Source organism: Oncorhynchus masou, chromosome 24 (assembly GCF_036934945.1).
Source record: "Oncorhynchus masou masou isolate Uvic2021 chromosome 24, UVic_Omas_1.1, whole genome shotgun sequence".
Classification (NCBI taxonomy): domain Eukaryota; kingdom Metazoa; phylum Chordata; class Actinopteri; order Salmoniformes; family Salmonidae; genus Oncorhynchus; species Oncorhynchus masou.
In genome coordinates, this window is record NC_088235.1 from 82,683,523 (window position 1) to 82,705,139 (window position 21,617).

Consider the following 21,617-nt stretch of genomic DNA (forward strand, 5'->3'; position numbering starts at 1 on the left):
TGTGAGGCAGGTTGGACGTACAGCCAAATTCTCTAAAACAACGTTGGAGGCAGCTTATGGTAAAGAAATTAACATTCAATTATCTGGCTACAGCTCTGGTGGCCATTCTTGAAGTCAGATTGACAATTGCAACTGTGTAATGATTATGCTGTTTAATCAGCTTCTTGATATGCCACACCTGTCAGACAGGAGTGGATTATCTTGGCAAAGGATAAATGCTCACTAACAGGGATGTAAACAAATTTTGTGATGTAATTTTTTTTGTGAGAAATAAGCTTTTTGTGCATATCTAACATTTCTGGGATCTTTTATTTCATTTCATGAAACATGGGACCAACACTTTACATGTTGGGTTGATATTTTTCTTCAGGTTACACTACCGTTCAAAAGTTTGGGGTCACTTAGAAATGTCCTTGTTTTTGAAAGAAATGCACATTTTTTGTCCATTGAAATAACATCAAATTGATCAAAAATACAGTGTAGACATTGTTAATGTTGTAAATATTTTAATGGCTGATTTATGGAATATCTACATAGGCATACAGAGGCCCATTATCAGCAACCATCAGTCCCATGTTCCAATGGCACGTTGTGTTAACTAATCCAAGTTTATCATTTTAAAAGGCTAATCGATCATTAGAAAACCCTTTTGCAATTATGTTTGCACAGCTGAAAACTGTTGTTCTGATTAAAGAAATAATAAAACTGGCCTTCTTTAGACTAGTTGAGTATCTGGAGCATCAGCATTTGTGGGTCCAGTTACAGGTTCAAAATGGCCAGAAACAAATCACTTTTTTCAGAAACTTTGTATTCTGGTTAGAGCCAGTTTGCGCAGGGCTGTGAAGGCAATATTACACAGCGTTGTACGAGATCTTCAGTTTCTTGGCAATTTCTCGCATGGAATAGCCTTAATTTCTCAGAACAATAATAGACTGACAGGTTTCATAAGAAAGGTCTTTGTTTCTGGCCATTTTGAGCATGTAATTGAACCCACAAATGCTGATGCTCCAGATACTCAACTAGTGTGTAGAATAATACCCAAATATGCAAAGAAGGATATCACATATCTATATAACCTTTGTGTACCTATTCAGGATACATCACCATGAAGAGATTCATTCATATCCATAATTATGCGTTTATATGTAGTACAGATCAGGGACCCATGATGAAATTCCGTTACTGGGTGTAAATCCACTTCACTTACTGTAGTTCAATAAACAAAATAGTTTTTTTTTTCAAATTCAATGTGTCGTGTCATAGCTGACACCCCATTCTTTCGACAGACATAGTTGAATCTTAATTCAGAGCAGATATTCAGGAGTTTTTGGAAAACGTGGACACGTAAAAAACGGAGGGAGAATTTACCGAAATTATGTTATCAAACTTTTCGTCTGAACATTTCTTCCAGTAAATGTGTTTTATGTAAAATGTTCAGTGTAAATTGATAAAAGTAGTCCTTGAGCATAGAGTTGGTTAGTCTTTTTTTCTATGGCACACATTTAAAGTGAAAAATCTGAGTCAGTGCAATTCCATTTTTGTGGAATTGCCCTAGTGTGGTTGTGTTGATCACAGTTGTTCATAGAAACTCAGTGATTATTAGTTAATATCTATTGCTTACTGGACCTCAGTCTGATTCCCTTCTTTGTCCTCCAACCATCACTCAGTTGTTTAAAATATTTTTGACAAAGATCTCGGCTTTTCCTTTAAATTGGTAGTAGCTTTGGATTTGTATGTGAGTCTGCATTGTGTAATTCCTTTCAGAATGGTATGCATACAATATGTGACAGTCTTCTCACAGGAAGTAGTGTTAACGCTGAGCACACTTCCTGTGCTGTGATGACTGTCCTGTCACACGAGGGTTGGCGTTGCTGTGAAGTCGTCTGACCTGCCCTCTTTCTTCCTGGAAAAGCTCCCTCTGGGTTTTGGCAGTGACTCATCCACTGGTTGATTATGGCAGTGAACCCCAGGCAAATACTTAGACCACACTAAATTAGGCATCAATTTAAAAGACTTACACTTTATTTTTTAACGTTGTCTTTCCAGCAGCTAAAGATTTTCACAAATGCATGTTCTGTTCCTTCCTGTTGAAAATACACATTTTTAGAATGGTGCATACATGGTGATCTGAAATGCTGTCAGCTTTTTTCATACCTTGAGTTTAATAAACACTATCAGCCCTCATATTAAATTTGACAATTGATATTGGCAACTAACATCATCATTCTATTTGGCATGTGCCACCACCTGGTATTCATCAGAACCACTTGAGTTTAGTCTCTGGTTGAATCCTCACCACACGATAGAGGATGTGTTTGGGCCTAAGTGTCTGATTGGCAGCCAGATAGATGAGCTTTGTGGTCGCTGATGTCTCTGTCTGCTGTGTGTTCACTCGCTGAGCTATCTGGCTCTAGTAGTTTCCTATGTTGCTATGATCCCCTGGGGATGGGTTTTGCAGTACTGGTGAGTTATACATGAGTTTGATTGGCATAAGACTGTTGAAATATATATTAGGATAATTTGATCTACACTACAGTATGTGAACACCTGCTTGTCGAACATCTCATTCCAAAATCATTGCCATTAATATGGAGTTGGTCCTCCCATTTGCTGTCATAACAGCCTCCACTCTTCTGGGAAGGTATTCTAGTAGATGTTGGAACATTGCTGTGTTGAATTGCTTCCATTCAGCCATAAGAGAATTAGTGAGATTGGGCACTGATGTTGGGCGAGTAGGCCTGGCTCGCAGTCGGCATTCCAATTAATTCCAAATGTGTTCGATGGGGTTGAGGTCAGGGCTCTGTGCAGGCCTGTCAAGTTCTTCCACCCTGATCTCGACAAACCATTTCTGTACGGCCCTCGCTTTCCTGTTTCAGCATGTCAATGCTTCTGTGCACAAAGGGCCTCCCCCCAAACTGTTGCCACAAAGTTGGAAGCACAGAATTGTCTAGAATGTCGTCGTATGCTATAGGGTTAAGATTTCCCTCTGGAACTAAGGGGCCTAGCCCGAACCATGAAAAACAGCCCCAGACCATTATTCCTCTTCCTTCAACCTTTACAGCAGTATGTATTGAGGCAGGTAGCGTTCTTCTGGCATCCGCCAATTTCAGATTCGTCCGTCGGAGTGCCAAGTGGTGAAGCGTGATTCATCACTCCAGAGAATGCGTTTCCACTGCTCCAGAGTCCAATGTCGGCGAGCTTCACACCATTCCAGTTGACACTTAGCATTGTGCATGGGGATCTTAGGCTTGTGTGCGGCTGCTTGGCCATGGAAAACCATTTCATGAAGGTCTCAATGAACAGTTCTTGTGCTGACGTTGCTTCCAGAGGCAGTTTGGAACTAGGTAGTGAGCGTTGCAAACCGAGGACAGACGTGTCCCATTCTGTGAGCTTGTGTGGCCTACCACTTTGCAGCTGAGCCATTGTTGTTCCTAGACTTTTAGTGTATGTTTTCAAGAGGGTTCTGAATAAACAGATATTGGAAGGCCTATAGAAAAATATCAATAACATTATTTATCATGTTGCGTGTTTTACACATGTTCCTTCCCAAGAAAATTGCAAGAAATTACTAGGCTTCCTGATATTCCTGTTCAAAGTGCATATGCTATTTAAAAGCATATAATACCTGCAAATTCTGTCATTGTTGATATTGCCTAGTTTTAACGGGCCTATGAAGCACTGTTGGCCGATTGGTCAAATATTATGAAGTTATTACATTTAACATCATTTACATTTACATTTAAGTCATTTGGCAGACGCTCTTATCCAGAGCGACTTACAAATTGGTGAATTCACCTTATGACATCCAGTGGAACAGCCACTTTACAATAGTGCATCTAAATCATTTAAGGGGGGGTGAGAAGGATTACTTTATCCTATCCTAGGTATTCCTTAAAGAGGTGGGGTTTCAGGTGTCTCCGGAAGGTGGTGATTGACTCCGCTGTCCTGGCGTCGTGAGGGAGTTTGTTCCACCATTGGGGGCCAGAGCAGCGAACAGTTTTGACTGGGCTGAGCGGGAACTGTACTTCCTCAGTGGTAGGGAGGCGAGCAGGCCAGAGGTGGATGAACGCAGTGCCCTTGTTTGGGTGTAGGGCCTGATCAGAGCCTGGAGGTACTGCGGTGCCGTTCCCCTCACAGCTCCGTAGGCAAGCACCATGGTCTTGTAGCGGATGCGAGCTTCAACTGGAAGCCAGTGGAGAGAGCGGAGGAGCGGGGTGACGTGAGAGAACTTGGGAAGGTTGAACACCAGACGGGCTGCGGCGTTCTGGATGAGTTGTAGGGGTTTAATGGCACAGGCAGGGAGCCCAGCCAACAGCGAGTTGCAGTAATCCAGACGGGAGATGACAAGTGCCTGGATTAGGACCTGCGCCGCTTCCTGTGTGAGGCAGGGTCGTACTCTGCGGATGTTGTAGAGCATGAACCTACAGGAACGAGCCACCGCCTTGATGTTAGTTGAGAACGACAGGGTATTGTCCAGGATCACGCCAAGGTTCTTAGCGCTCTGGGAGGAGGACACAATGGAGTTGTCAACCGTGATGGCGAGATCATGGAACGGGCAGTCCTTCCCCGGGAGGAAGAGCAGCTCCGTCTTGCCGAGGTTCAGCTTGAGGTGGTGATCCGTCATCCACACTGATATGTCTGCCAGACATGCAGAGATGCGATTCGCCACCTGGTCATCAGAAGGGGGAAAGGAGAAGATTAATTGTGTGTCGTCTGCATAGCAATGATAGGAGAGACCATGTGAGGTTATGACAGAGCCAAGTGACTTGGTGTATAGCGAGAATAGGAGAGGGCCTAGAACAGAGCCCTGGGGGACACCAGTGGTGAGAGCGCGTGGCGAGGAGACAGATTCTCGCCACGCCACCTGGTAGGAGCGACCTGTCAGGTAGGACGCAATCCAAGCGTGGGCCGCGCCGGAGATGCCCAACTCGGAGAGGGTGGAGAGGAGGATCTGATGGTTCACAGTATCGAAGGCAGCCGATAGGTCTAGAAGGATGAGAGCAGAGGAGAGAGAGTTAGCTTTAGCAGTGCGGAGCGCCTCCGTGATACAGAGAAGAGCAGTCTCAGTTGAATGACTAGTCTTGAAACCTGACTGATTTGGATCAAGAAGGTCATTCTGAGAGAGATAGCGGGAGAGCTGGCCAAGGACGGCACGTTCAAGAGTTTTGGAGAGAAAAGAAAGAAGGGATACTGGTCTGTAGTTGTTGACATCGGAGGGATTGAGTGTAGGTTTTTTCAGAAGGGGTGCAACTCTCGCTCTCTTGAAGACGGAAGGGACGTAGCCAGCGGTCAGGGATGAGTTGATGAGCGAGGTGAGGTAAGGGAGAAGGTCTTAGGAAATGGTCTGGAGAAGAGAGGAGGGGATAGGGTCAAGCGGGCAGGTTGTTGGGCGGCCGGCCGTCACAAGAAGCGAGATTTCATCTGGAGAGAGAGGGGAGAAAGAGGTCAGAGCACAGGGTAGGGCAGTGTGAGCAGAACCAGCGGTGTCGTTTGACTTAGCAAACGAGGATCGGATGTCGTCGACCTTCTTTTCAAAATGGTTGACGAAGTCATCTGCAGAGAGGGGGAGGGGGGGAGGGGGAGGAGGATTCAGGAGGGAGGAGAAGGTGGCAAAGAGCTTCCTAGGGTTAGAGGCAGATGCTTGGAATTTAGAGTGGTAGAAAGTGGCTTTAGCAGCAGAGACAGAGGAGGAAAATGTAGAGAGGAGGGAGTGAAAGGATGCCAGGTCCGCAGGAGGCGAGTTTTCCTCCATTTCCGCCGGCTGCCCGGAGTCCTGTTCTGTGAGCTCGCAATGAGTCGTCGAGCCACGGAGCGGGAGGGGAGGACCTAGCCGGCCTGGAGGATAGGGGACATAGAGAGTCAAAGGATGCAGAAAGGGAAGAGAGGAGGGTTGAGGAGGCAGAATCAGGAGATAGGTTGGAGAAGGTTTGAGCAGAGGGAAGAGATGATAGGATGGAAGAGGAGAGAGTAGCGGGGGAGAGAGAGCGAAGGTTGGGACGGCGCGATACCATCCGAGTAGGGGCAGTGTGGGAAGTGTTGGATGAGAGCGAGAGGGAAAAGGATACAAGGTAGTGGTCGGAAACTTGGAGGGGAGTTGCAATGAGGTTAGTGGAAGAACAGCATCTAGTGAAGATGAGGTCGAGCAGATTGCCTGCCTTGTGAGTAGGGGGGGGAAGGTGAGAGGGTGAGGTCAAAAGAGGAGAGGAGTGGAAAGAAGGAGGCAGAGAGGAATGAGTCAAAGGTAGACGTGGGGAGGTTAAAGTCGCCCAGGACTGTGAGAGGTGAGCCGTCCTCAGGAAAGGAGCTTATCAAGGCATCAAGCTCATTGATGAACTCTCCGAGGGAACCTGGAGGGCGATAAATGATAAGGATGTTAAGCTTGAAAGGGCTGGTAACTGTGACAGCATGGAAGTCAAAGGAGGCGATAGACAGATGGGTAAGGGGAGAAAGAGAGAATGACCACTTGGGAGAGATGAGGATCCCGGTGCCACCACCCCGCTGACCAGAAGCTCTCGGGTGTGCGAGAACACGTGGGCGGACGAAGAGAGAGCAGTAGGAGTAGCAGTGTTATCTGTGGTGATCCATGTTTCCGTCAGTGCCAAGAAGTCGAGGGACTGGAGGGAGGCATAGGCTGAGATGAACTCTGCCTTGTTGGCCGCAGATCAGCAGTTCCAGAGGCTACCGGAGACCTGGAACTCCACGTGGGTCGTGCGCGCTGGGACCACCAGATTAGGGTGGCCGCGGCCACGCGGTGTGGAGCGTTTGTATGGTCTGTGCAGAGAGGAGAGAACAGGGATAGATGGACACATAGTTGACAGGCTACAGAAGAGGCTACGCTAATGCAAAGGAGATTGGAATGACAAGTGGACTACACGTCTCGAATGTTCAGAAAGTTAAGCTTTGTTGACTTTGTAGGCTAGCTGGCAGTGGCTGCGTTGTTGACACTACACTAATCAAGTCGTTCCGTCGAGTGTAATAGTTTCTACAGTGCTGCTATTCGGGGGCTAGCTGGCTAGCTAGCAGTGTTGATTACGTTACGTTAAAAGAACGACAATAGCTGGCTAGCTAACCTAGAAAATCGCTCTAGACTACACAATTGTCTTAGATACAAAGACGGCTATGTAGCTAGCTAGCTAGCTACGATCAAACAAATCAAACCGTTGTACTGTAATGAAGTGAAATGAAAATGTGATACTTCCTGTGGAGCGAAGCGGAATGTTGATCGGGTTGTTGAAGTTCTATTCGGTAGACGTTGGCTAGCTGTTGGCTAGCTAGCTAGCAGTATCTCCTACGTTAAGGACGACAAATAGCTGGCTAGCTAACCTCGGTAAATTAAGATAATCACTCTAAGTCTACACACTCTAAACTACACAATTATCTTGGATACGAAGACAGCAAAGACAACTATGTAGCTAGCTAACACTACACTAATCGAGTCGTTCAGTTGAGTGAATAGTTTCTACAGTGCTGGTATTCGTTAGCTAGCTGCTGGGCAGATAGCAGTGTAGACTACGTTAGGACGACGAAATACGATAATTACGCAATTATCTTTGATACAAAGGCGGCTATGTAGCTAGCTAAGAAGAAATTGCTAAGATTAGACAAATCAAACCGTTGTACTATAATGAAATGTAATGAAAATGTAATGAAAAGTTATACTACCTGCGGACCGAAGTGTAGATGCGACCGCTCGCTCCAACCCGGAACAGTCTAGTGAAAATTACAATTTGTTTTAGCCTACCTTTGTTACCATGTGAACTGCAACTAAAGGTTGCTTGTACAGTTTCACCGTAAACAATGCGTGCACTTTGAATTAAGGGCGACTTTGTGTAAGTAAATACAGTAAGATACAACAACGTGCGCACACACACACGCCCTGAGTGTTGATTATTGATTATGCAGAGAGCAGAGAATGCCGAATGAAGACCGATTTAGACATTGATTGCATATCCTTTCCATTTCACGTCATGCTGTTCATAGAAATAATGTATTATAATTTACTGTTTTTTCACAATTATTTATCCCGGGAAAGGGGAGTGGGTTAGGATGGAAAATCCCAGTAAATTTTGGTAACCCAGTTCCAACCATTAAACCCTATTCTTGACTGATGTGTTGTATTCCTGTCTGTTACAGCTCTTCAGTGTCTGGATGCTGTTAAGCCGTGTGTGAACAATGCTACGTGTGCCACCTTCACCAACGGGACAGGGTACTGCAGGTAAGACTGGCTTGGCTGAGGGGGAACCCCTCAGCTGATTGTTGATTCCAGGACTAACCCAACCCAGGGGATAAATCCAACCCCATCTTTCACAGGCACAGGGAACACTGACTAATACCAACACGGAGAGCACCACCAAACATATACTTATACCTCCAAAGAGATCTCAGGGGATCTCCCAAGTTGTTGACACGTAGGTTATAACCTGTTGACACGTAGGTTATGGTGTAATGGAATGTTTTGCCTTGTGTGGTAGGTTTTGTGAGTTTTGACACTTATGTATGTGTCATAACCAGCCATAAAATAATGCAGGTGTAAATATATGTTGTGACAGTGTTATGACCATATTATGACAGGTTATGTCAGCTGTTATGACATAAAGACATGGTATTGACTGTGTCATAATGTGTTAGGTGGCTGGATGTCAAGTACAGTGCTACCTAATTTTCATTGGAAATGGTTAAGTAGACCTTTTGCATAAACAAACCATACAATTTTAACTTTGCAATCATTGGTTTTTATTCGACATACATTTTACAGTGAAAAATCTGAGTCTGTGTCACTCTGTGGAATTGCCTTGTTCTGTAAAGGTCTGTAGTTATTTAGGTTTGTCATGACATAGTCCTAAACCTAATTCCTTTGAAAGTGCTTGTAATTATGACAGAGAAAGAACAGATACTCCCAATCTGATCACCAATTATGGAAGCACACAGCTGGGTCATAAGCCTATTACGTTTAATTTAATGGTATGTGAATCACACTCTGTTTCTGTTCCCAAAGGTTTGCTGCTTTCAAAATAAATAGAAAACATCTAGGCTATAATCAATGTTTGCAAATACACTACATGACCAAAAGAATGTGGATACCTGCTCGTCAAACATCTCATTCCAAAATCATGGCCATTAATATGGAGTTGGTCCCCCCCTTTGCTGCTGTAACAGCCTCCACTCTTCTGGGAAGGCTTTCCACTAGATGTTGGAACATTGCTGAGAGAACTTCGATGGGCTTGAGGTCAGATCTCTGAGTAGGACAGTCAAGTTCTTCCACACCGATCTCGACAAACAATTTCTGTATGGACCTCGCTTTGTGCACGGGGGCATTGTCACGCTGAAACATTAAAGGGCCGTCCCCCAAACGGATGTGACAAAGTTGGAATCACAGAATCGTCTAGAATGTAATTGTATGCTGTAGCACTAAGATTCCCCTTCACTGGAACTAAGGGGCCTAGCCAAATCCAAGAAAAACAGCCTCAGATCATTATTCCTCCGTCACCAAACTTTACAGTTGGTGCTATGCATTGGGGCATGTTGCGTTCTTTTGGCATCTGTCAAACCCAGATTTGTCCTTCAGACTGCCAGATTGTGAAGCGTGATTCATCACTCCAGAGAACGCGTTTCCACTGCTCCAGAGAGCAATGGCGACGAGCTTTACACCATTTCAGCCGACGCTTGGCATTGCGTGTGGTGATCTTAGGCTTGTGTGTGCAGCTGCTCGGCCATTGAAATCCATTTCATGAAGCTCCCATCGAACAGTTATTGTGCTGACGTTGCTTCCAGAGGCAGTTTGGAACTCGGTAGTGAGTGTTGCAACCGAGGACAGATGATTTTTATGAGCTACACACTTCAGTACTCGCCGGTCTCTTACTGTGAGCATGTGTGGCCTACCACGTTGCGGCTGAGCCATTGTTGCTCCTAGACATTTCCACTTCACATTAACAGTAGTTACAGTTGACTGGGGCAGCTCTAGCAGGGCAGACATCTGACCAACTGACTTTTTGGAAAGGTGGCATTCTATGACAATGCCACGTTGAAGGCCATTCTACTTTCGATGTTTGTCTATGGCTGTGTGCTCAATTTTATACACGTGTCAGCAACGGGTGTGGCTGAAATAGCCAAATCCACTCATTTGAACTGGTGTCCACATACTTGTGTATATATAGTGTATGTTACTCTACAGGTGTAGGGAGTCCATTGTGTGTCTTCTCCTGGTCTAGAACACGACACTGACCGTGGTAGCTTTTTACCATCAGTGGTTGTAATGAGAACAACTAGGAGGATAAGGGAGCCGAAGGAAAATAACACTGAACTTGAGTCAAACACACTGGTTTTAAGGGTGACTATTGAGTAACTGGCATTGACTGCCCCAGAGGGAAGTTTCAACATTCGAGTTTGTCCCTCTTCTCTATTATCTAAAAATATAAATGTACTCCTTTGTCCCATATTGAATGTCTATGATGATAACGGTAGCAGCAGAGTTGAGTATGTGAAGGCTGAGGGGCCTGGCAGCGGGCTGCGCCTCCTGAAGAGAGGAGTCTTTCAGTCCAAGGCCAGTCAGGTGACCGAGAGCAGGGCAACTGTTAGACTGATTAACCAATCAGTCTATGTGCCGTCGTCACACAGTCACGGCTCCTTCCCGCCGGCCGACCTCAAAAGAGTCATTGTGTGAAAATCCCATTATGTATTTATTAGACTTCCAACATATTAAAAGGCAAGCAGTGAAAAATAAACAGCGACCTTCCATTCCCCCTCAAGGCATGTGTAATTATGGACTGTTGAGCAGCCCAGGGGTGAGAGAGATAATTATGATGACTACTGTTGTGTTGACATGCTGTCTTTTGGACAAGACCGGACATTGGCAGGGGACGAGGAAGGCAGGCTGAAATGTGCTTGAAGGCGGATTGATGGCTGCCTGTTGGCTTTTGTGCAAATGGAACAGGAAGATTCAGAGAAGGGAACAGGAGCATTCAGAGAAGGGAACAGGAGGATACAGAAAAGGGAACAGGAGGATTCAGAGAAGAGAACAGGAGGATACAGAGAGGGGAACAGGAGGATACAGAGAGGGGAACAGGATGATTCAGAGAAGGGAACAGGAGGATACAGAGAAGGGAACAGGAGGATACAGAGAAGGGAACAGGAGGATACAGAGAAGGGAACAGGAGGATACAGAGAAGGGAACAGGAGGATTCAGAGAAGGGAACAGGAGGATTCAGAGAAGGGAACAGGAGGATTCAGAGAAGGGAACAGGAGGATACAGAGAAGGGAACAGGAGGATTCAGAGAAGGGAACAGGAGGATACAGAGAAGGGAACAGGAGGATTCAGAGAAGGGAACAGGAGGATTCAGAGAAGGGAACAGGGGGATTCAGAGAAGGGTACAGGGGGATTCAGAGAAGGGAACAGGGGATTCAGAGAAGGGAACAGGAGGATACAGAGAAGGGAACAGGAGGATACAGAGAAGGGAACAGGAGGATTCAGAGAAGGGAACAGGGGGATTCAGAGAAGGGAACAGGGGGATTCAGAGAAGGGAACAGGGGGATTCAGAGAAGGGAACAGGGGGATTCAGAGAAGGGAACAGGGGGATTCAGAGAAGGGAACAGGGGGATTCAGAGAAGGGAACAGGGGGATTCAGAGAAGGGAACAGGGGGATTCAGAGAAGGGAACAGGAGGATTCAGAGAAGGGAACAGGAGGATTCAGAGAAGGGAACAGGAGGATACAGAGAAGGGAACAGGAGGATACAGATAAGGAGATAGGGGTACATTCAGCTGATGTTTAGTAATGCTTTTTCATTGAGGTGACACCTAAGCATTCCTCTCTCTCTAACATTTTACTTACTGGGAACGTATGAGAGAGATGAGTCTGGGAGGGAGAGGCTGGTTGGCTGGCTGGCAGAGCAGAGTCTGGGAGGGAGGGACTGGCTGGCAGTCTGGGAGGTAGAGGCTGGGAGGGAGGGAGGGAGGTAGGGAGAGGCAGGCTGGCTGGTTGGCAGAGCAGGGTGTGTTTCAGCTGTTGGACCGGTGGGACTACAAACCTTCAGCCAGGGTGTGTGAAAGAGGCGTGTGTCACCGCTGTGTGTTTTGTGTCGCCTGTCCGTTGAGCCTGGGCCCAAGTGTACCTATATGTCACAGCACAGTGTTGATCTTAACATTTAGAAAACATAAGCTACGCTAGACCAATAAGGCCCAAAGAGTATGGCCGTTGGATGATGTTCCTGTTTTTAGGAACATTCACAAGATACTAGAGCCTAGTACCTGAGCACAGCAACCCTAGGGCGAGTGATGGCATCAAAACTTTTTTTTCTTTGCTGAACAAAATCCCTTTGTCTACTGCAGTGCCATGGTGCAAACTGATTATTTCTCCTCTCACTCTCTTGGTCTCCCTTTCTTTTCTGGCTAGAGAATTGAGTGTGTAGTTTGTTTGACCTGACAAGTAGAATTTGCCTTGGGGCAGAGGGAGGAAGAAAGAGAGAGTAAAGAAAGGAGGATGTCTCTTTAGCAGTAATTTGAGGAGAGTATCTCAGCGCAGACTCGTCACTGATGAGCGGGGAGGAGGGGAGAGAGAAATTACCCTGTCACTGCCCCTCACTCATCACTCTGTCCATCAGTCATCTCTCAGTCTGCCGGGCTAGATGCCTCTGGACACAACTTACCTGGCTTCTTAATCCTTTGCTCTCTCTCTCCCTCAATTTATCTCCCTTTTCATTATTCCCACCATCTCCTCCCTTTCTTTTCATTTAACCCCTCCACCCTACTTTTTGTATCTCTGTCTCAGTCCCTCAATCACGCTGTTACCCCTTGTCTTTGTCCCACTGACTTAACGTTACCCCCTTTCTACATGTCTGTCAGTCCTTTCCCTGCAGAGAGCCATGATGTGATTTCCTATCCCAATGGAGCATCACACAGCCTCAGGTGAAACAGGAGAGAACCAGAAACTCTAGCAGTAAGGAGGGAGAGCAGAGTGGCGGAGCACTGCTGTAGCTCAATCACTTCCTCACTTCTTTCACTGCACTCTACTCCATACCTCTACTCCACTCCAGCAGACTAGCAAGCACACAGCCGCAGTAGCTGATAACACACACACACACTGAGTGGCCAGGCAAACACATGACCAAAACCTAAGTCAATAAAACCCTGTGATTTTGAAGAAACAAACCCAAGGCGTTGATTTTTCTCTTCATATTCTCGAGTCATCACAGTCCTCTTACCACCACAGCTCAACTATATGCATTGATAGTGTGGAACCACACAGATAAGAGGCTAAAGCCAGGCCCAAGGGCACCTTGAGACTAGGGAGTGGCTGGCCTGGCACTGGGACAGTCAAGCAGGGAAAGAGCTGAAGTGTGGCTGGCACAGAGGGCTAGGAGGAGGTCTGTCGGTGGGGGTGTTGGTGAATGTTAGGGAGGGGTATGACTGGGGGCTGTGTGTATGGTCTATGGGAAGGTTCAGGATGGGGTGGAGATGAGACCATTCATCATTATCAACTCTTGTCAACATGACCCGCTAGCCAAGAGGGACTGTCCCTTTTGAGGGTGTGTGTTTGTTCCTGCCACACGCACACACATGCACCCCCACCTCCCACATGTCCACACCCACTCTCACCCTCAATGGGAGGAAGACTTACAGAATAGTGGGGAATATAACAACCAGATTCTAAACCCACAAGACACTGCAGTGACAAGTGGAACTCTGTGACAAAGATCTGTGGTGATAATGGCAATAATGAAGAGGTGAAGCCACTCTGAAGCCATCCCACTGTGGTCTCATGTCCCATCTCTGAAGCCAGTACAGTTAAGCTGGGCTAACCATGTGAAGTTTAAAATGAGAGCCTTTTCAAAGGCCCAGTGGTTGTATGACCTCAATGAAATATGTAGGCCTCGTAGACCTTAATAACTAAATGACACCACACAACAGAGGAAAGCAGATGGAGCATACAGACTCAAAATGGATTCCTCCTGTCTGTCAGATCTTGATTCTTTTGGAGTGTGCTTTTAAATACAGTTTGCTATTTTACCACACAGCCCAACATTGGACTCCACCCTCCAACAGTCTCTTTTTCTCTCCTCTCTTCCGCCTTTCATTCCCCTCTCCCGTCTCCCCGCAATCCACCCTTTTTCTCTCTCTATTAATTACTTTCCATTCGCACTCCTCCCCCTTTCCCCCCCATCAGTCGTTGTTTTTGCAGCCTTTCTTTCTTCTCTTTATGAAAATAGGTTTAAGCTGAAGCTGAATGAGACCAAGTGTTTACTTCCAAAAATACCACTCTGACATGTCTTCTGAGTAAAGAGCATAGAATGCAGTGAGCAAAAAGGAATGGGAGAGTTTTATTGTAAAGAAGCCAAGAAAAGCAATACCTTTTCTATTATGCCCATGGAGTGTCATATAGCCTAGATCAGGTGTGTTAAACACACAGTCCCACAAGGATGATACTGTGATTCAATTTTTTCAGCTAGGAAATATAGCACATTTTCAATGTGGACCTCCAGACCTCATTGAATACCAAATGTGGCCCCCGGGGAAAATGAGTTTGACACCCCTGGCTTAGATATTCTAAAAAGAGGCACACATCTCCCAATATGTTCAACCTACACCATCATTTTTGGTTTTGAATTGTTACTCTACTGTAGAATATATACTACATACTTGCACCAGAGGGTCCACCTACGCTCCAGTCCAACCAGCCAAAGCTAATGAGTCGAGTGTGAAATGTGAACAGGAACTCTGTTTGTGCAGCCCAGTCAGTGTGTGATGGCCAGAGGGAGAGAAGGGAGGAGGAGGGCATGACAGAGCTATTAGGCATTAGTGAGCGGGCGGGGATAAATGAGAGAGTTAGAGAGGCGAAATCCTCCCCTCAGCCCTCACCCACGCCCCAGTGGACAGGGCCGGGAGAGGTCAGCCATCGGAGAGCCAGAGGTAGAGGGAGAGGGGGTGCAGGAACTGGACGGGGGCCTCTAATGTGAACCAGCTGTAGAAACCTGACACCACGAGAAGAGAGAGGAAAGCTGCAGGGAACTGAACTGAGAGAAGGAAACAGGGAGGGAAAGAAAAATCCCACATTGAGGTTAACAAAGAATCCTATAGATGAGTTTGGCTGCAGAAACTCTGGGTTATTCCTGAAAGTAGAGCTGACTACAGTCTAGCTATGTGGTGAGGAGCAGTCTGGACCGTATTTGACTGAAGGGCTTTGTGCATGATTTATACAATTAATTTTTTTGTTCGAGTTCAAAAAAATGTATTTGTTCAACATTTCAGTGAACAGACTTCACAGGCCAACATGTTTTGTTGTATTATATACACTGAGTATATCAAAAATTAGGAAACACCTTCCTATTGAGTCACATCCCTTTTGCCCTCAGAACAGCCTCAATTTGACGGGCATGAACTCTACAAGGTGTTGAAAGCGTTCCACAGGGATGCTGGCCCGTGTTGACTCCAATGCTTCCCACAGTTGTGTCAAGTTGATTGGATGTCCTTTGGGTGGTGGACAATTCTTGATGGAAACGGTTGTGTGGAAAAACCCAGCAGTGTTGCAGTTCTTGATACACTTAACTGTGTGCCTGTCACGTATTACCTTAACCCGTTCAAAGGCACTTAAGTATTTTGTCTTGCCCATTTACCCTCTGAATGACACACACACACTCCATGTCTCAATTGACTTAAGGCTTAAAAATCCTTCTTTAACCTGTCTCCCCCTTCATCTACACTGATTGAAGTGTATTTAACAGGTGACATCAATAAGGGATCATGGCTTTCACCTGGATTCACCTGGTCAGTCATTGTCATGGAAAGAGCCGGTCTTCCTAATGTTTTGTACACTCAGTGTAAGTCATTTTAGGTCCTCTCCCCTAATAGTAATGATGTGTGTCATGCACAGCCTTGTTCTTCTGTTGCAAGGGGTAGGTACTGATTTGGTTAGGGGCAATATTATACTGAAGTGCAGCATGCAACAATTTCAAAGAGAGTTACAGTTGATATAAGGAAATCCTTCAATTGAAATAAAATCTGGTGTGACCACCATTTGCCTCATGCAGCGCGACACATCTCCTTCACATAGAGTTGATCAGGCTGTTGATTGTGGCCTGTAAAATGTTGTCCCACTCTTCTTCAATGGCTGTGTGAAGTTGCTGGATATTGGCGGGAACTGGAACACGCTGTCTTACACATCAATCTAGAGCATCCCAAACATGCTCAATTGGGGACACGTTTGGTGAGTATGCTGGCCATGGAAAAATTGTTTACAGATCCTTGCAACATGGGGCTGTGCATTATCATGCCGGAACATGAGGTGATGGCAGGGGATGAATGGTACGACAATGGGCCTCAGGATCTCGTCATGGTATCTGTGCATTCAAATTGCCATTGATAAAATGCAATTTTGTTCGTTGTCCGTAGCTTAGGCCTGCCCATACCATAACCCACCGCCACCATGGGGAATTCTGTTCACAATATTGACATCAGCAAATCATCAGCAACAACGCCATACATGTGGTCTGCGGTTGTTAGGCCGGTTGGACATTCTTACAAATTTTCTACAACTATGTTGTAGGCGGCTTATGGTAGAGAAATTAATATTAAATTCTCTGGCAACAGCTCTGGTGGACATTCCTGCAGTCAGCATGTCAGTTGCATACTTCCTCAAAACTTGAGACATCTGTGGGATTGTGTTGTGTGACACAACTGCACATTTTAGAGTAGCCTTTTATTGTCCCCAGCATAAGGTGCACCTGTGCAATGATCATTCTGCTTACTCAACTTCTTGATATGCCACACCTGTCAGATGGATGGATTATCTTGGCAAAGGAGAAATGCTCAGTAACAGGGATGTAAACACATTTGTGCACATCATTTTATTGAAATAAGCTTTTTGTGTGTATGGAACATTTCTGGTATCTTTTATTTTCACTCATGAAACATGGGATCAACACTTGACATGTTGTGTTTATATTTTTGTTCAGTGTATTTTGAATAGAGCACAAAAACCTGAAGGACAACCTATGTATTGCTGACGCTGTGACATTTCATTTTGTCAACACCGGTTTGATAATCCCAATTTAATTCAATCAAATTTATGTCATCTTTTCTTTCAACACTGTTGAATTTCAGACAAATTTTTCAAATAAGTGCACATTAGTTTATAGCCATCTACACAGTAAAACATATTGTTCCCTTTAATCATACAGTATAGGTCTTACTGCTGAAACATAAAACAAATACTAAGGTGGACATGGTCGGCTTTGTTTGACAGGCTGCTAATGTGATCTATGTCAGGGGAGCAGGGGCCGTGTCATCATTCTTTCAGAGGGTTGAGAGGTTGTCATGGAGTAGAGGGGAGTGCACATTCCCAGGGCATTAGCATTGTTGCGATACCTCTTAGTACAGCCTGTCGATGGTGTGGATAGTGTAACTGGAGAGAACTGCTGAGACAGGGAGGAGACAAGATGGAGGGATGGGGAGGAGTTCTGGGGAAGTAGCTATGCCTGTGGAGCATGTCCAATCGGAGAGAGGTGAGGTGAAGAAGTCTGTGTCACAGCTCTTTGAAGATCTGTTTTCCTTGTCTTTCTAGGGGTTGTGTGTGTGAAACAACAAGTGTGTTAAAACAGGTGTGTGAACCCTCGGACTGTGTGATGAATACTTGGGTGAAGACAACACTTACACACTTTCTATTGATCTATTCTGGGCTTCTCTCTGTCATTAATCATGACAGCCGGAGTTTCCCATGCTCTCCCAACCTAATATTTTCAAGCTGCATTTAGTGCAGAATAAATATAGTACGTGTGAGACTCCATTTCAAAAGATTCAAATTATTCTCATTTACTGTGGTCCTGCATGTTTGTCTGTCAATTATCTGCTGGGGAAAAAATATTACCGGTTTGAATAACTGTGTGTATGGGGTAGAGGTCGACCGATTATGATTTTTCAACGCGGATACCGATTATTGTAGGACCAAAAAAGCCGATACCGATTAATCGGCCAATTTTTTTAATTCTTTATTTGTAATAATGACAATTACAACAATACTGAATGAACACGTATTTTAACTTAATATAATACATCAATAAAATCAATTTAGCTTCAAATAAATAATGAAACATGTTCAATTTGGTTTAAATAATACAAAAACAGTGTTGGAGAAGAAAGTAAAAGTGCAATATTTGCCATGTAAGGAAGCTAACGTTTCAGTTCCTTGCTCAGAACATGAGAACATATGAAAGCTGGTGGTTCCTTTTAACATGAGTCTTCAATATTCACAGGTAAGAAGTTATTATTGGAATTACAGGACTATTTCTATCTATACCATTTGTATTTCATTAACCTTTGACTATTGGGTGTTCTTATAGGTTCTTTATCCAGTGTAACAGTATAGCTTCCGTCCCTCTCCTCGCTCCTCCCTGGGCTCGAACCAGGAACACAACGACAACAGCCACCCTCGAAGCAGCGTTACCCATGCACAGCAAGGGGAAACAACCACTCCAAGGCTCAGAGCGAGCGAGTGACATTTGAAACGCTATTAGCGCGAGCTAACTAGCCAGCCAGTTCACTTCAGTTACACCAGCCTCATCTCGGGAGTTAATATGCTTGAAGTCATGAACAGCACAATGCTTGACGCACAACGAAGAGCGACTGGCAAAACGCACGAAAGTGCTGTTTGAATGAATGATTACGTGCCTGTTTCTGCCTACTACCGCTCAGTCAGATACTTGTACGCTCAGTCAGATTATACGCAACGCATGACACGCTAGATAATATCTAGTAATATCATCAACCATGTGTAGTTAACTAGTGATTATGATTGGTTGATTGTTTTTTATAAGATAAGTTTAATGCTAGCTAGCAATTGACCTTGTCTTACTGCATTCGCGTTACAGGCAGTCTCCTTGTGGAGTGCAACAAGAGGCAGGTCGTTATTGCATTGGACTAGTTAACTGTAAAGTTGCAAGATTGGATCCCCCCCGAGCTGACAAGGTGAAAATCTGTCGTTCTGCCCCTGAACGAGGCAGTTAACCCACCGTTCCTAGGCCGTCATTGAAAATAAGAATGGGTTCTTAACCGACTTGCCTAGTTAAATAAAGATTAAATAAAGGTGTAAAAAAATTAATCTGCCACTCCATTAATCAGTCGACCGCTAGTATGGGGGGGGGGGGGGTGAAAAGGCTGTGTTTGTGTTCCTGTCATTTGTTACCTGAGCCTCCTCAGGGAGATAGGTGTGGTGGCCTGTATCTGTGAGGCAGCAGTTCACTCTATGGTTGAGAGTCTCTCCACAATATGTCGGCAGTGTGCCAGACACACACACACTCAGCAGCACTGAGGAGCAAAAGGCCCCTGAGACAGTGTCTGTCTAGAGCAGGGTGACTGACCACTGATGATGCTTCAACATCAGTCTCTGACCACAACCCGCAGATAGAGCATAAGAAAATACAGACACAACCAAGACAAAATACGAGACTTAAATACACACGTCTAGCTGACTACAGTACAAATTACACTGCCAAATAGAAAGAGACAAACTGAGAGGGAATTGTCAGACCGAGAGAAGCGAAAAGTGAAAGTAGGGGGTGGTGGGACAGGGGTAGGGGATTGAACGGGTGGAGTGCAGGTTTTCATTTTTCCTCTTGTGCAATATTGTAATTCCCTCTGTGCTGTTCGTCATGTGGTTAAATCACTTTACAGAGAGAGAAGAAAAGAGAAATGTATTTCCTATGTCTTGTGACCTAGCACACACACACACACACACACACACACACACACACACACACACACACACACACACACACACACACACACACACACACAGGTTCCAAGTGTTTGTCCAACTCCATATACGATTGTTCTTGTTTTTAGTTTTTGCCACTTGGGTAACTTCCATGTAAAACCACCTCGTCACATCCTTCTGCTTTTTGATATTTCAAAAACTTGACCTTGCTGTCAACCTTTCCCCCGCTCAGTTCTTTTCAAATGTTTTAGCTCCAGCAAAATGTACATGACTAGGCCAAATAGTATTTTCCCTGTATGAATCACACACACTCTCTCCAACATAAGATTCTCACACTATGACATGTACTGTCCACTATTACTGCTTTTCTTCCTCTTTGATGTATAGTGTTTGTTGTGTAGGTTTCTATAGCTGATAATATGCTGTCGTTAATGTAGTAGCTAGCTGAGAAAACACCTATTGTCCTCTGTCTACAGGTGTGCCGCAGGCTTCCTGGGTGAGTACTGCCATCACAAAGACCCGTGTCATCCTGGTTACTGTCTGAATGGAGGGAACTGCTCAGTGGCTGTGTCGGGCATCCCGGGCAGCCCCACCTGCTCCTGTCCCCTGGGCTACACCGGGCAGCACTGTCAGACCCCCCAGAACTCCACCTGCTATCCCAACAACCCTTGTGCCAACAGAGGAGTCTGCACCTTGCTCTCCCTCGACAAGTACAAGTGCCAGTGTGCTCACGGATGGACAGGTCAGCTCCTCTCTGACTCAAAAGTACTACTGTACAATCCATTCCTGACAAGTGCTATGCAGTTCACTAGTCGAAACCCCAATACATTATTTCCACTAGTCGTCATATGTTTGGTACACGGATTCAGGACAGTTCTTGGCCTTTGCATTGATCATAACTCTGTACTGTATGTTGTGGTCATGATAAGTAACCAAGGTTACAAGGACATGAGGCTCTGTTTCCTCTATTTTTCTGTTTTATAACCTTATATAAGCCCACTCATCTCTCTCTCTCTCTCTCTCTCTCTCTCTCTCTCTCCCTGTGCATCCAGGCATACGATGTGAGCATGTGGACACCTGTCTACCAGTACCCTGTGCTAACGGAGGCACCTGCAGCTCTCTGTCCGGGAGCAAGTTCAGCTGTACCTGTCCTCCAGGCTACTGGGGTCCTCGCTGCCTCAACGACACTGACGAGTGTGCTGCCTCCGCCCCGGTGTGTCAGAACCAAGGGGCGTGTGTCAACACCCCCGGCTCCTACGGGTGTAACTGCGCCCCCGGGTTCACTGGCCGCCACTGTGAGACCCCCTACATCCCCTGCGCCCCCTCGCCCTGCCTCAACGGGGGCACGTGTCGCCAGACTTCTGAGACCAGCTACTGGTGCCACTGCCTGCCAGGTGAGAGAGAGAGCGAGGGAAGGAAGGAAGGAAAGAAAGAACGAGAGAAAAGATCTAGAGAAAGGCTTCATGAGGCCTGTATGCATGCAGCATATTGTTGCAATCAATGTTTGAGGTGCAAGCACTAGAATCCTGCTGGCGCTGCAACACTATTCACCATGTATTGAAACCCTACTGTACCCAGCAGAGCTATGGGCACAACAATCAAGCACTGTCAACCATAGCCCATATTATCTTTTTACATTATAACTTGTTATCACTATGATAACTGATACATGATATGACAGAGGTTGCCAGCCAGGTTGATAGCAGTGAAATAATAAGTATCATTCCTATTTTTGACACTCATGGAAGGTTTCAATGGGACTAACTGTGACAACAACATTGACGACTGCCCCGACCATCACTGCCGAAATGGAGGGACCTGCATGGATGGCGTCAATACCTACAATTGCAAATGTCCCCCGGAATGGACTGGTAAGTATAAAGAATAGTCTATGATTTTTTTTCTGTCTGTCTTTTTTTC

At 45.5% G+C, this 21,617-nt stretch overlaps 1 protein-coding gene across 1 annotated transcript in view; it reads left to right on the forward strand.

The window, feature by feature from the left end:
- notch2 (notch receptor 2) overlaps window positions 1-21,617 on the forward strand; it is a 58,674-nt gene that overhangs the window by 14,879 nt on the left and 22,178 nt on the right. The window contains exons 2-5 of the mRNA XM_064935273.1: window positions 8,134-8,215; window positions 20,174-20,439; window positions 20,750-21,091; window positions 21,446-21,568. Coding sequence (XP_064791345.1) covers window positions 8,134-8,215; window positions 20,174-20,439; window positions 20,750-21,091; window positions 21,446-21,568 — 813 coding nt within the window. The remainder of the gene's footprint in view (window positions 1-8,133; window positions 8,216-20,173; window positions 20,440-20,749; window positions 21,092-21,445; window positions 21,569-21,617) is intronic.